General features: G+C 37.4%; 1 protein-coding gene across 2 annotated transcripts in view; it reads right to left on the bottom strand.

Moving 5' to 3' along the window:
• cpne2 (copine II) overlaps positions 1-14,887 on the bottom strand; it is a 48,997-nt gene extending 34,110 nt beyond the window's left edge. The window contains exons 1-7 of one of the 2 annotated variants that reach the window (XM_053499887.1): positions 14,542-14,887; positions 11,056-11,126; positions 3,544-3,746; positions 1,039-1,218; positions 551-625; positions 385-456; positions 183-266 (exon numbers count right to left, since the gene is read on the bottom strand). In XM_053499887.1, coding sequence (XP_053355862.1) covers positions 183-266; positions 385-456; positions 551-625; positions 1,039-1,218; positions 3,544-3,717 — 585 coding nt within the window. In that variant the 5' untranslated portion in view covers positions 3,718-3,746; positions 11,056-11,126; positions 14,542-14,887. The remainder of the gene's footprint in view (positions 1-182; positions 267-384; positions 457-550; positions 626-1,038; positions 1,219-3,543; positions 3,747-11,055; positions 11,127-14,541) is intronic. The other variant, XM_053499886.1, reaches the window with a different exon arrangement.
• Between the last annotated feature and the right edge of the window lie 220 nt (positions 14,888-15,107).

Below are 15,107 nucleotides of genomic sequence, written 5' to 3'. Positions count from 1 at the left end.
AAAAATAAAATTAGATTTTTTGTTTTTTTATGTGTCTTTGTATTGTGCTCTCCCTATTTGGGATCTGAGAAAAATACTGTTAAAAATAAAAACTATAAAACGTTTAACACTCTTTATGGTCGTATTTCATATGGGCAACTGTATTTATTGTAAGGGACTAAGCACAGAGGTGGTGACATTACCTCTGTTCTATGGACCAGCATCCATTTCCCATCATCTCCTAGTTTATGGAACTCCAGGTAAGGGTCTGATTTACCAAAGAAATCCTGGAATAAATAAGTATAAATTATAACACTATTTCAGTTGAACCAACTGACATAGTGTATACATGTATACAATACATGTGTATACAGAACATTTCTTTTTCGATGTGCTTGGTCTTACTTTTTTATCCAGTTTTCTCCCACACATGGACAGCGTGATTATTCTGTTATCTGATAACTCCTGGGCTGTTATCTATAATCAAAACACAAATCTGACATGATGCTCTTAAATGGACAAAATGTTTGTACAATAAGCTGGTGAATAAGAGGAAGACTTGAGGTCTAACCGTGACGGCTCCCTTTCCCGCTGGTTTGCCGTTGGCCAAGGTAAGAGGCCGGTAAAGTTTCTTATTGGACACAATCTGTGTGGTGAAAGACAGGCTAGGTAAATGAGCTCTGAAGAAAATGGATAAATTGTCTCTGTAATCAGACACAGGTCAGAGTAGTAGCTGAGGTTTCTTAAAGAGAGTTAGTAAGATCAATGCTGGCTCATTAGCTAATGTTTACAGAAAGGACAATGTGCAGAGATGGTTGGATCTGCTTGTGCATGATGGATCAGGATACCAACTGATTTTAAATGCTTTGCATTTCTCCAGCACCTGTCCTACCACTACAGGTTTTTACATTGCACGGCTAGAATAAATTTTGACTTTGCTCAACCAGTTTTTAAAAATTGCTAGTAAGGACTAATACCTGCCAGTAGCTTTAAATATCTATAAAGTTATGATTTATTACAAGAGGTTGAGAATGGAAATGTAAAGCAGTGACGCAGTACCACTCCCAGTGTGCAGATGAACTCTCCCAGAAAGTCGTGTTCATACAGCTGGCTGCTGCACTTGTCCTCATCAAACATGGCAAACTTTAGCTTCTGGACCTCCTCAAAGTGGTAGTCCACCTGGAACTTCACTCCGAAAACAGGGTTAAGATTGTTTACTGCTGTCTCTGTTCGGCTCAGCTGCAGTCACACACACACACACACACACACACACACAGAAACAGAATTACTTAGCTTTCTTAAAGACAATCCCATCAGCAGTTTGAAACAGTTATCCCTATAGATAAGACAAGCTTCAGACAATCTGTGTTTAGTGTCGAAATGATTGCTATTGATTGGAGCATTATCTCAACTGCATTTTGTTATGGCTCTGTGGTGAATAGCATGCGTTTAGAAAAAAACTGCAAACAGAACACACTTTTTAACTAAGACAAATATGTAGTGATTTAAGTTAATTTACTAAATATGACAGGGCTTTCACAGACTGGGTCATAAATAGGGAAAGAAACGAAGGAAAGAGGTACAGAGGCACAATCACGCCATTACAAAGTCAGAGTTCAACTGTTTGTTGGTGAAATGCTTGCCAGGTGTCCAGGGCAATATCTAAACATAAATGCATCCTGTACGTGTATATACAGTACCCAAGCAGACCCCTAGATGGGACTGAACATATGGCCTGACAAGTGATACTGTGTGTTTGCTTCTGAAGAAAAACATATTTGCTATTCCCCCCTCAGTGCGTGTATGTGCATGTATGCATGCATTTAATCTGAAAACAACCAAACCTGTGACATTTTTTTCAGCGGCTATAAAGTATAGCCACTCCATTTTTATAAACATAATACTCCATTTGCCGATATTTCACAACATACAACTAAAGTTTCCAGGTACAACAGGAGAAATTCCCTTTCCACGAATAAATCCCTCTCACTGAATTTATTATTTTTTTTCAAACTCTTAGGCCTTGTTCACATGGGCGTTAAGTTTTTGGATAAACGAACGTGCTCTGAGCGTCTTGAACGTGCTCTGAGCGTTTTGTAGTGGTGCTTAATTGACTTCTACACCGGCGTTGGTTTGTCTCTGTCTAACGTCAGCCTGCAGCCCAAATTGTAGTTTGTGAGTTAACCTGTGGGGGCAGTGTGTCGGGATCTGGATATGAAAGCCCGCCGCTACTGAGTTCACTCTCTGACTGCACAACGTCGGATTAAAGGAAGTTTTTGGTGGTATATGAAGAAATGCGAAAATTTCTGCGTAAGTTTTTCAACAATTTATTTTATTTTATTTTGCCCTTTTCCGCATTTTCCTATGTATAGCATGTAGGATCATAGGATATATCCGGTCCTCCGAAGCGTAAAATGAACGTGAAGAAAACAAACTAGAGGCGGTTTCCTTGCGTTCGTTGGGTTTTGAAAGCCAAGAAAAAGCTGCATGCAGCGTTTTTTTAATGCCGTATAAACGTCCGGCCGACAAACGCACATCACCAAAGCCCATGTGAACACTCTCATTGACTCCTATGTGTAGAAACCACTCGCCACTTGATCCGCGCTAACCGGACGCTACGAACGCTCTAATTTAACACCCGTCTGAACAAGGCCTTAGACCGTCATAAAGGTCATAACTGTTTAAAAGAATGAAAAAGAAGTCCAATTATCCAGATGTGGACAGTATTTCATCAGATCCGTGTTTATTAGAAAACTGATGTGAAAATATTGTTTGTGTCTGGAAATAGATCAAAACTACATTTCTGTGGGAGAGCTATGATTGAGATAGTGTTTGTGAGTCAAAAATGCACGCACACACACACACACACACACACACACACATACAAGAAATGTTTTATTGATCGATAGATTCTAAAAATGTACGATTTAAGAATGCATTACCACAATGTTTGCTAGATCCTAATTCTTACCCTGGGTTCTTCCCCTAACCCGTACCCACCTCACTCCCTCTTTATCTCTCTCTCTGCATCTCTGCTTAAAAAGCATAAGCCTTTTGTTTCTCATGTTGTTGCCATGGCTACGGCAAGCTGAGAAACACTGATTTCATGTTCAGGCTTGCACTATTGACTGTTAGTAGAGGTCCAATTCAAATACAAGTACACACACACACACACACACACACACACACACACACACACTGTCTCTAACTTATATTGTGGCCCCTGGAGCCACAAAATGCTTCCTGGTGCCGCAAATGTTTACTGGTTTGTCTTGATGCACATCTTCCCTTTGTTCGCCCTCGAATGTTACAGTTCTATTTCCTCAGACAACAATCATCATTTCTATTTACTCGTAAACCTCTATATGCTCTATAATCCATTTAATTCATTGTTTTCTTTCTGTTATCAGTTTTGTTCCAGTTTTTCTCCTTCTCTTGCCTCCTCACACTTTTGTCTATGACATTTATCCCCTAATAAAACTTTCACATTTATACTTAATCTCTGCCCTAAACTTCTGTTCAGTGTTACTGAAGGACAGAGAAGATGTGTCAGAGCTGCCCCACCTCCACCCAGTTACTGTCCACCTCTTGGAAAAGCACGCAGAATGGGTCGGACTTAGAGGCAACATCACGGTCCAGCAGGTTCATGCAGGAGACGGAGAGCTCCACCTTGGTGACACAGTGCTGAGCGCCAATGGCGGGGCCGGCGTTGGGCCTCGAGCCCATTGTGTACGCCATGCAGGCTGGAATACGTCCTCTCGCACAGCCTACACACACAAAGGGAAAATAATTACTAAAAAGGAATTACACAGAGCAGGAAATCACTGCACACTTTCTGTTAGTTTTCATCATGTTTAAAAAGTATTGTACTTCAGTAACATAGATCCTTTGAACAAACCGACTGTGATCCGGATGTAGATGTAGGATGTAGGAAAGCATTTTAGGGGACTGAACGGAATGCTGAAAAAAATATTTAATATAATTTTTTTTTTTTTTTATATATCATTTATGTAAACTATGTAACTAGGTACAAAAAGAAATTTTCCCAGATTGTGAAATTTTACACTAAAAAGTACATACTAAAAGTTTATACTGAAATTTTCTACTTAAAAGTGCTAACTTGAATCACAACCAAAAACAAAACAAAACCACTTAAAGCTTTATTACTTATACATATAAGTTAATCGTTAATAGTTAAAGATTCAAAAGAAACAATTTTCTGTTAGTTGCTTATCCTAGTTTCTTCTGAAGGTAAGGAGCTCTATTCAAATCAACCTTCACAAATTTAAGATGAATATTCATTATTTAAAGTAACTGAAGGCAGGTTTGATATTTAGAGATCTTGTATGGAAGAATTACGTAACTGGAAGCAAGGCTGGTACTGTGCACCACTGCCTGGTGCAGATTAAGCTGGTGGTTGTAAATGGAAAGTTTGTATACAGTTAAGGCGTATTTGCAAGCTCTTATTGGCAAATCCTTTTGCCCAGTGGCTCTGAAAGAGCATAATAACACCTTTGTGTGAGTGATAGATGTGGACTAAAAATACATAACTCATAGCTGGGAAGCTAATTTTAAATAGATTGCTAAGAACGTGCAGACGGGGAAAAAAAGAACAAAATAAGCATGAGCATCAAGCACTTTGAGCAATTCAATCATTCAACCATTAATGCCTATTACAGTAGTTGGCTTACATTAGCGATCCGGCTAGACTAAAAAGAACTGAAAGCGAGAAGGAACTTTGAATCTCTCTACAGAACTGCCAAGTTTGAGGATCTAAACCTTAAAAACAAATTAAACTTATAATGTTAGCTGATAAACATTATTGCGCTATGTAAAGTACTTCAAGCAGATATTTCATAACATGATTTTTCTTTACTTTATTTTCTTACTTATATAATTTTTCAACAAAAAAAACCTGACAAACAAAAAATACATAGCTTTAAGCACATAGCTAATATTTATGAAAATGGCTAATCTGAGCTGACCAAATCTCTCTCTCTCTCTGTCTTTCTGTCACTTTCTCTCTCTCTCTCTCTCTCTCACACACACACACACACACACACACACACACACACACATATCTGAACATAGATAGCGAGAAAGAAGAAGAAGAACGTCATGGCAGGACATGAGGAAAACAGCAAGAGCTCCTGTTGCTAAGAGACTGATGTACCAATGGCTTTTCTGTCTGTGTTAGTGTCAGTAACCACAAATAGGCTATGACCACCATACACTGTGAATACAAATACAGCTGATTAATATTCATGTTACATTCATTTACTTCATGTTACATCTCAAATCTCTGCCAAATTACATTTAGGCACGACAATAAAATAAAAAAAGTGGATTATCCAGCCATGTTAAGCATAATAGATATTTAAAGGAAGACTAAGTTTTGCCACCATTCTGACCTACATAATAGTGCAATGTAGATTTGACCTTTGAGGTTGCACAAAGAAAATTAAAAACATATTAACCCCAGTGCAGAAAGAAGGAACTAACAACCAAAGCAGAACAATACACATGATCTAATATAATTCTTATATATATATATATATATATATATATACTGTATAGTCTCTATATATTTTACTGTATTTATGAAACCTCCATCATGTTAAGTAACTTAAAGGGCTGTGTGTTTTCCCGTAACATACCTTGTCATGTTTAGCTCTGAGAAAAAGCAAATTGCTACAGGTGCATTTAAAAGCAATAATATGCAATTAAATAAAGTATAATATTTAAAAAGCCTTTTAAGATTAATCGAAATTAATTTGTTAATAAAACAAATTAAGCTAGACTTTACCTTTGAAAAGAATCGTGGCTGTAGTGATTGAGACCAGAGAATGGAGAGGAGGAAGGGGGCTACTGTGTAGGACGAGTTTTACACACACACACACACACACACACACACACACACACACACACACACATTTAGTTTAATATTACTACAATGTCCCTGTGGTGTCTGGGTTCTATGTATGCTAATAAATTTCATCCAAAACTAAACGTTAAGGGTTAAGGACTTGTGCAAGAGAACAACAGAAGTTTTCCGGCAGCCCTAGTTTCTAATCAGAGATCCAGAACTGTAACCACCAAGCATTTGGACTAGGATCTTACAAAACAGGTCAGGTATGAAACTTGAAAAAAGGCCAGCGTGTGACACATTGCTGCAACTGTTTATTTATTGTGGACATCTGCTTTATTCTGGTGACAGTCAGTGTTGTTTAAATTGAACATTTTTGAAAAACAACAATGACTTTAATTAAGTTTTAATTTACTGTTTCATAGAAATCTAGATATCTTTTTTGACTAAATAGGCTACAACAGCAGTATTTATTTACACTATCACTCTTATCCTGTGCAGGGTTGCACTGGTCCTAGAGCCAACCTCAGAAAACTTAGGGCTAAAGGCATGGTATGCCCTAGATAAGTTGCCAACCTAGCGCTCAACCACACACATGCTCACAAACCCTATCACACACTATGGGCAATTTGGAAACTGTATATCTTTGGACTGTGGGTGGAAACCAGGGGGGAAACCAATCAAGCATGGTAGAACATGCTTACTCCACACACACACACACACATACACACACACACACACACACACACATACACACACACACACACACACACACACAGATTAGAGTTGAGATTTAAACCCCCAACCCTGCAAGTGCAAGCTGACAACGCCACCATGCTGCTATATTGCCATATTATTGTATTTCTTAATAAATCTTACCACTGAGAAGATCCAAGAGAAGACAAAGTTTGTTCAAATTAATGTAGTGCACTTCCACTGACAGATCACAGCTTTATCAGCATGTTTTAATGTATTGCGAAGCACGTGAGAATTGCACTGTTTAGCAATATGCTCTTTTTCTTCATATTGTCACACCACCAAACATGTTTTCTTGAAAAATCATTAGTTTGTACATTAAATGGAGCAAAAACAATAAGCAATGAAATAAAACAATTTATTGATTCCTGCCGCAGGAATATGGATTGGAGTTTTAGCAGGAACTTGCAAATAATACCATAATGCTGCCTGAGCTAACAAAATGGTTATTGCTAATTGCTCATTGATCTACATGACTTCACTAATGGGCCAGCACTTGGTACACACACACACACATGAGGATGTTATGAGGGAGCTAATTATTGCTATATTACCTGAACCTAATCCTTAACATCAAAAAACAACCAAAAAATAAATAAAAATCTGAAAAAAAAGTTGTTTATCTTTCTCTCACCCAGAGGAACCCAACAAAGGTCAACTTTTTATGTTTGGAAAGGAACATGTGGATGCACATATACACTCAGGTAGAAGAATGATGAGACTTTAGGATGAGCATTACTTTAAAATGTAAGATGTTCTAAACCTTTCTTCCCTCTAATTCCGCAAAGTCTTATCATGTCCATGTTCATAACAAATCTGTTTTAATGGCTCAAATCTTAGTTACTGTTCTTTTTATGAACAAAATCATTAAACCCTACCTTCTCAAATAATCTTATTTTTTGTTGGTGCTGTTATTTTCACTCAAACATTAAAGTGACATTAAAGTTTAGAAACTCAAAGGAATAACCGATACAGGGAAAAAACAAATCTTTTATAACACTGTTCCTAATGTTCAAAAAGGTAATTTAAATCCCCTTTAGAAGGCAAAACCAACATCAAAACTCACCCAGCGAGCCCAAACATCCCATACCGCCATCCGATAAGTGAGTTACACACCTTAGGTTTCTCCCCAACTAAGTAGTGCCTTTATATAGGCTTCCAGTTAAGTATGGTTATTGGGATAATCATACATCTCCCATGTCTTACTTTAAGCAGTGACGTAATGGAATTTTCCTCTCTAAATCCCAGACTCCAGACACAACAGAAAGCTTTAGGAAGACACACAAACATGACCACATTTACACACACACACACGCACACACACACACACAAAGATAAAATTAAAGCCAAAGTCCACCCATCTGTGGTCATAGTGGAAACTCTGTCTCACGCTTCTTGAAAAACATCACTTATATTACCATGAACTGCAGACTTACTCACCCGTCTATACTGTTCAATTAACAGAAATCTCAAATTCACAAACTTGCACTTACGAAATGCAAGTACAGTGGAACCTTGGAATGCGAGTACCTAAGTCTGTGAATGTTTCGCAAGAGTGGCAAAAATTTTGAATACATTGTAACTCTGTAAAAGAGCGAGGTCTTGAAATACGAGCAGTATGGTGGTTAATCGTCTCCCAAGCTCGGTCTCAGTGCATGTGTGTCACTTATATAGTGAGTCTTTGTCAGAAAACGGTGTGTGTGTGTGTGTGTGTGTGTGCGCGCGCATGTATGTATGAAGGTCCTCCTACACAGTAGCCCCCTTCCTTCTCCTCTTCTCTCTCTCGTCTCAATTACTACAGCCAGGATTCTTTTCAAATGTAAAGGTTAATTTGTTTTATATTTTAAATTTGTTAAATACTTTATATTTCGTATTAATTACTTTACATGAATATTTTTGGGTTGTGGAACAAATTATTTGAGGTTCCATTATTTCTTATGGGGGAAATTCGTTTTAATATACAAGCATGCTTCTTGAATGAATTATGCTCACAATCTGTACAATGCGTCTGATTTATTTGATAAGTAAAATTTATATGTTTACCAACGTTTGCTTAATTTTTCACTATACTATTGCTTAGTGGTTAGCATTGTCGCCTTGCACCTCCAGGCCCTGGGTTCGATTTCTACGTTGTGTCTGTGTGCATGTTCTCCCCGCATTTAGTAGGTTTCCTCTGGATTACCGGTTTCCTCCCACAGTCCAAAAACTTGTAGATTAGCCTAACTGGTGTTTCCAAATTGCCCATAGCATGTAAATGTGCAAGTAAAAGTGATGTTTTAAGGACTAAATACAATGATCAGCATTAGCCTCCATGGTTGGACTACAGTGATTCCTAGATAGATGAATGGATTAATAGAGATGGGTTGTTATGCAGCACTTTATCCCAGAATGCAGGCATCTCTCTAAGGTAACAACATTGCAATATTTATATCCATCACTGAACATCTGAAAATTAATTCTCTAGTTTAGTATTTACAATACATTAAGCTTTCACACTTGTGTAATAGGTAGCAGTGCATTAGAAAAAGAGAATTAGGCAAATAGGCACAAATGTGAGGAAAGGAATAGGTTTTAGTCCTAGACTAAATAGATATAATTCTTTATAACTACACACAACAATTCAGTACCAGTGGTTCATCAAGCTGGTTCACTAAGCCTCTATGATCTAAATTTAACGGTTAATATTTAAAAAGCTGTCTTATGGCAGTTAAGAAAACCAGCAAACAAAAGACATTAATAATGTACACTTATCAGATCTCCTGGCAATAATGCCCAGAGTTCCAGGAAATGCTACTGTACACTGCACTTAGACACTGTACATTTTCCCTGCTGAGTGAAGCAACTGAAATTTTAAAAAATAAATAGGTTGTTTAAAGTTGTTGCAATTAAAGTTAGTCATTCCACCACAGCCTCCCAAAAGCAGGCATACTGTACATTGCGTGATGAGTAAAATCTTGTCATCTCATACTTCATGACTCAATCTCTCTTGAAAATTGCATTATGAAGAGAGGAAGAACAGATGCTGTTGCTGTCATTCTTCAGGTAGAACCACTGTCCTTTTATGTGTTTTGCAAATTGTTTTTTTTTTCCCTCTCAGTATTATGTGTGGAAAAGGTGGCTGGCTGGCTTCATGTGTCTCAGAGGAAGCACATGTTAGCATTCACCCTCCTCGGTTGGTAGCTGTCTTGTGATAGAGGAGAGCTGGCTAGGACTTGGCAAGTGACAGCAAAATAGTGCCAAAACCGTATTAGTGTAAACCTGGCTTTAATCCTGGGTCTTTCATCTACTCTTACTCAGAAAGCAGAGAAATAACCAGCACCTTTCCTCATCACTTATCATTTGGGCCTTTAATATCTACAGTATCTTTCACCTGGAAACTTGGAGATACAGAATGTTTGTGAAGGAGGGGGTGTGGGAGAGTACCAGCTTGTGAATGAAGATTGGAAGCAGAAATAGTGAGTGGTAAGGATCTACACATTTTTAGTTTTTTTCTAAAAAGTGTTTCGGCAGTAAGCGAAAATAAAGAGCACATTGAGAGCTGTCCCAACCCTACCCCTTGTCTCATCATTTCCTGTCCATCTCACTTAAGTGTCACAATTTTGCTATCAAAGAAGGAGGAAAATTACATAACTGGGCTGCTTTTCAGACATTTCTTTTTTTTTTGTTTAAAGCTTTGTGGTTATACTACATGCAATGGAAAGCAAAATTACAGTTACAGAATGTGACACTTGAGAGTGGCACCCAGCAGCAAGCAAAGGTACAACTTAGTATCTCTCTCTTAAGTCCTGTCAGCTAAGCACAGACACAATGTCATGTAGCACCACAGGAAGCCGCAAAGGTGCAAACATGCCTTCCACACCCACACTCGCACACTTATCTACTTACATTATTCTTAAATTAGCAGAATCAGATTTAAAGTGAGCTCAGCATCATATTTAAAGGCATTTGAATCTTGAATCTCAACTACCTAGCTGTGAAAAGTCACCCTGATGCTCTGTCATGTCTTCCCACTTGCTTTATCCTACTTTCCTTTCTGAATGCTTTCTTTTCCACAGCACTTGCCTCGGGCAGTTTTGTAGTGTGAGCGGTTACTAACAATCATAGAAACAGAACCTTTAGTTCAATGTCAGCCATCCACACCACTGCTACTAACAGATATATCAACAACAGCAGTAGCACAAGTCTGGGCTTAGCTCCTACTCAATTACTAAGCATTTGTTTTAGTTTAATTTCTGTTGTTGTTAATTTACACCTCATCATTTTGGACTGCTTGGGCACATTTAAAATAATGACCAGACAGGAACCACTACTTTCTTGCAAAGATGTTTCTTGTCAGTTGTTAAATATGCTAAAAATGTAGTTGCACTTTGTAGTTGCAAAGTGTTAAACAGTCACAGCCATTAATTTGTCTCAAAGCATTTGCATTTTGTATTTATCTGTTATGTGTTACCTACTGTATGTAGCAGCCTGCAAAGACTGTCTATAGACAGTTTCCCTTTCAGCATGTTCTCAGCAACTGTAATTCCTGCAGGATATGATCCAAAATCAATAAATTATGTAATCCACCTCTGACATATTCACCATAAACTATGAGCTTTCCAATTTCTTAATTGCTTTTGCAAAAATCATGATTTCCCACAATTTATTTTAGTTTAATCAACTATTCTAATATTGTTAACTATTCTTAATATCTTACTTTAGTTTAGTCAACTATCATAATATATTATTCTAGTTTAGTCAATTACTATAATATATTGGAATACAGTGAAACCTTGGATCGCGAGTAACACGGTTTGCGAGTGTTTTGCAAGACGAGCGAAGATTTTAAATAAAATTTGACTTGGAGAACAAACAAGTCTTGATTTACGAGTACAGGGTATCATGTATCGCGCATGTGTTTCTTGTTTTGACGCCGAGCGTCACATGATCACAACTGAGGCAGCGGTTTTTCTCTCTCGTGCGCGCTGCAGAATTGTGGGTAATCGTCTTCCCTGCTGGGTCTTAGTGCGTGTCTCTTACTGGTATAATCAACATCCATGCACGCGTGCACTGTTTACTATAACAATGTGACCACGTCTGTGTGTAAAACATATTTGATTTTGTGTCTGTATATGTGTGTGTGTGTACAGCGTGCGTGAAAAGAGAGAGGTTAAAGATCCATTTTCACTCTCTGTATCAGCCTGCTCTTTGTGTCTGTGTGTGCGCACCATTGAACATAGTGCGACACACACACACACACACACACAGACGTTTTATTTTTACTTTACAGCAGTGATTCTGTTAGTGTGTCGCTCAAATGAGTGTCATTAGAGAGATTTCTTGTTTATTTTTCCGATAAAAGTGTTTCGGTTGTGTGCGTTGCGTTTAAAGGTAAAGTGCAGGTTAATTTGTTTTATTTTTTACTTTATATTTTGTGTTAATTATTTTTATGTATTTATTTTTTTTGGGCTGTGGAATGAATAATTTTAGTTTTCCATTATTTCTTATGGAAAATTTTTTATTTGGTTTAGATGTGTTTTGAAATATGAACCCGCTTCTGGAACGAATTATGCTCGTAAACCAAGGTTCACTGTAGTTGACTAACCTAAAAAATAAAAATACTAAAAACATGTACATATATGTGGCAAGCCTGGTTAACACTAGGGTAGGAGGCCACCTGGAAATGGCATGGTGGTTTAGTGGTTAATACTGTTGCCCTCCACCATGATGGTTGAGGGTTTGAATTTTGTTCTTGTCTGTGTGTGTGGAGTTTAAATGTTTGTCCTGTAATTTATGAATTAAGTGTGTACTTGTGCCCTGCAATGAGTTAACACCCAATGACTCACCACAGCGTAAATTCTACAGAGAATAAAAGTATAGATGACTGTTTTTATTTTCATCTGACAATTTCATGGCATTATAATTTTACATATTTTTTCTGCTTCAAAAAACATAATCTATTCAATTGTGTGAATAAAAACATATTTTTTGATCTAACATGAATTTTGAGGGTAATAGGACATAATACCTTTGCATGAAATTTATTAATACACCTGACGCAAAGTCAAAATTTATGTTAATGTATTAAATTTTTTTTTAAGAGTTTACAACAAAAAAAAAAAGACAGCGGCTTAGTTGGCTTGCGTCTTTCAGGATCCTCAAAGATCTTTGTGCATTAGATATAAAGTAGAAACATTAACATAAGGTTGTATAAATGTTTTCAGACCTCCCAGAACACCTGACAGAACTTATTTGGAATCAAATTTCTAGTCAAGTCCAAACATTGTATTCTATAATGCTTATTCTACAGCACGAGCTATTTGTAGACATTTAACATTTGCATTAAATAGTTAATGATAATAGTGTCTTCTGTTTTGGTTGTGGTGTACAGAAAAAAACTTTATGAGAATCAAACCGCTCATTAACAATATTGATACCAAGCAGGGGTGAACTAACGGTGTGGTAGTACTAGCTCCTCCTCTTTTATTCCTTAACTTATTTCTTAAAGCTATTTAAGTCAATGTATTCTAAGCTTAAATGCAATTTACAAAAGGACAGGTACAGAATATGTTAGTTTTATAGTAAGATAAATACAGTGGAAATCCTTTACAGAAGAGTTGAGATGATTATAACTACATCTGGAATGAGATGACAAGCGCAACTCGGTGTGATGGTCAGGTGTCTACAAAAATATAGGGCTTTTTATTCATTCTTTTAAAATGTATTACATAAAAGGTCTCACAGCCCACTATTATCATAAGTTATTACATTATTGTGCAGTTATTACCCTTTTTAATTGGTCTCTGCAATAAATAACAAACAATTTTGTAAAAATTAAAATGATAAACCCAATTATGGTGGCAGCCAGAAGGGCCAACAAATTTATTTTACTGCAAAAGGTTTGAAAACCACTAATCTAAAACACCACCAACTAACATTTACATTGACAAACACTCTTTGGCCACTTTAGACATTATTTTTTTCCCCAGTTTTGTAATCTTTCAGTTGTTTATTGTTTCCAAGCACAATGCATACAGTTTAAGCTAATTACAGTTCTGCATTGCACGGTGGCATATCAAGTTTTTTGATCTGTACTCCTCGACAAAATGGGAACACATTTGTAATGAAACTCCAGAATGTACTATTTACTTTAACTTATCACAACATATTTCCTTTTTTTAAACGGTTATTTGTCTTGGATGACATGGAAAATGCAAACATTTCTTATAAAACATCAACATTGGCACTAGGACAGAGTGTCTTTGGCTTGAACATGCTTGTTATTAAGAGCTTTAATGGACTTTAAATGGACATAAAGATATTTGTATCTAGCACTTGAGGACCCTACGCATTAAATATTTAATGCATTCAGACAATCCTTGTCATTTATAATGCACTATTCTCACTACCACAATGACTTGTTATGTAATAATAATAATATTAATAATAATAATAATAATACAACGTATCAATTACTTTTTTTCAAATAAGCACTGTTTGCACTGCACGATAGTATGCACCTGTGCATAGCTTTTAATGCTTTTAAAACAAAGCATTAATAGCTAAAAAGTTTAATTAAATGTATTACACTCGTTACATTTTCTGGATGTATGTGGATTTCTGTGCCTAGACAGTTGTGTGAACAAATCTTTAAAAATATACAAAAAAAAGCACAAGAACCCTGAGAGAAATAAGACTAGGTAATCTGCATGGTATTTGCTGTGCAATTAGGCTACAGATGTGTGCACGCAGGCGACTATTAGTTCCAGATGTTGGCATCTATTTGTGTAAATACAGTATCGGGTATCTGCCCAGGTTGGCGTCTTGTTTCCCATCGCAGCCTACATAACTATATATAACGCGTGCTCTCCCTCCGTGCCAACGCCTAAAACACCGAGTAAGCCTATATAAGTGTGTTTAGGAATGCGCGCGCGCTATTTCGCAAACAGCACATCACTCACCGCTGAAAGCTCTCACTCCTCGCGTGCGCGCTGCCTACTTTCCTTCCGCGACTTCTTTTATTATTTATTTCCTTCTTTCCCCGATTTCCTTCTTTCTTTTTTTTTTTTCCTTTCAGCAGTTTCACTCAGATAAATAAAGAGATAGGAGTCCGTCTGCAGCGGGGCGGCAGCGCGCGCACGGACGCGGTGAAGTTCCGTTAAGCGGATAGGTTTTTTCGAGCGCGCGCGCGCTTGTTTCTCCCCATTGATGGGTGATGCGCACGCGGGAGTTCAGCGGTTCACACGTTTCTAGCAACTCCTCTAGCACAGTGCTGCACACAGGGCTCTCTCTCACTCAAATACACATTCACACGCTCTCTCTCTCTCTCTCTCTCTCACACACCCTTCCTGGCGCTGTATTTGTGTATAACAAGACCAATTGTACACAGCTTTCACAAGTGTCACACACACACACACACACACACTAATGTGGCCAGAGGATTGATTGAAATCACTTGTTGAGAACATTCAAGACATCTTCTAAATGTTTAGTAACAGTACAGATACAATTCTGTGGTTGTGTGTGT

The sequence above is a fragment of the Clarias gariepinus genome, chromosome 7 (assembly GCF_024256425.1).
Source record: "Clarias gariepinus isolate MV-2021 ecotype Netherlands chromosome 7, CGAR_prim_01v2, whole genome shotgun sequence".
Lineage (NCBI taxonomy): Eukaryota > Metazoa > Chordata > Actinopteri > Siluriformes > Clariidae > Clarias > Clarias gariepinus.
The sequence above is the reverse complement of the archived record's forward strand: the minus strand, read 5'-3'. Positions and strand labels throughout refer to the sequence as shown.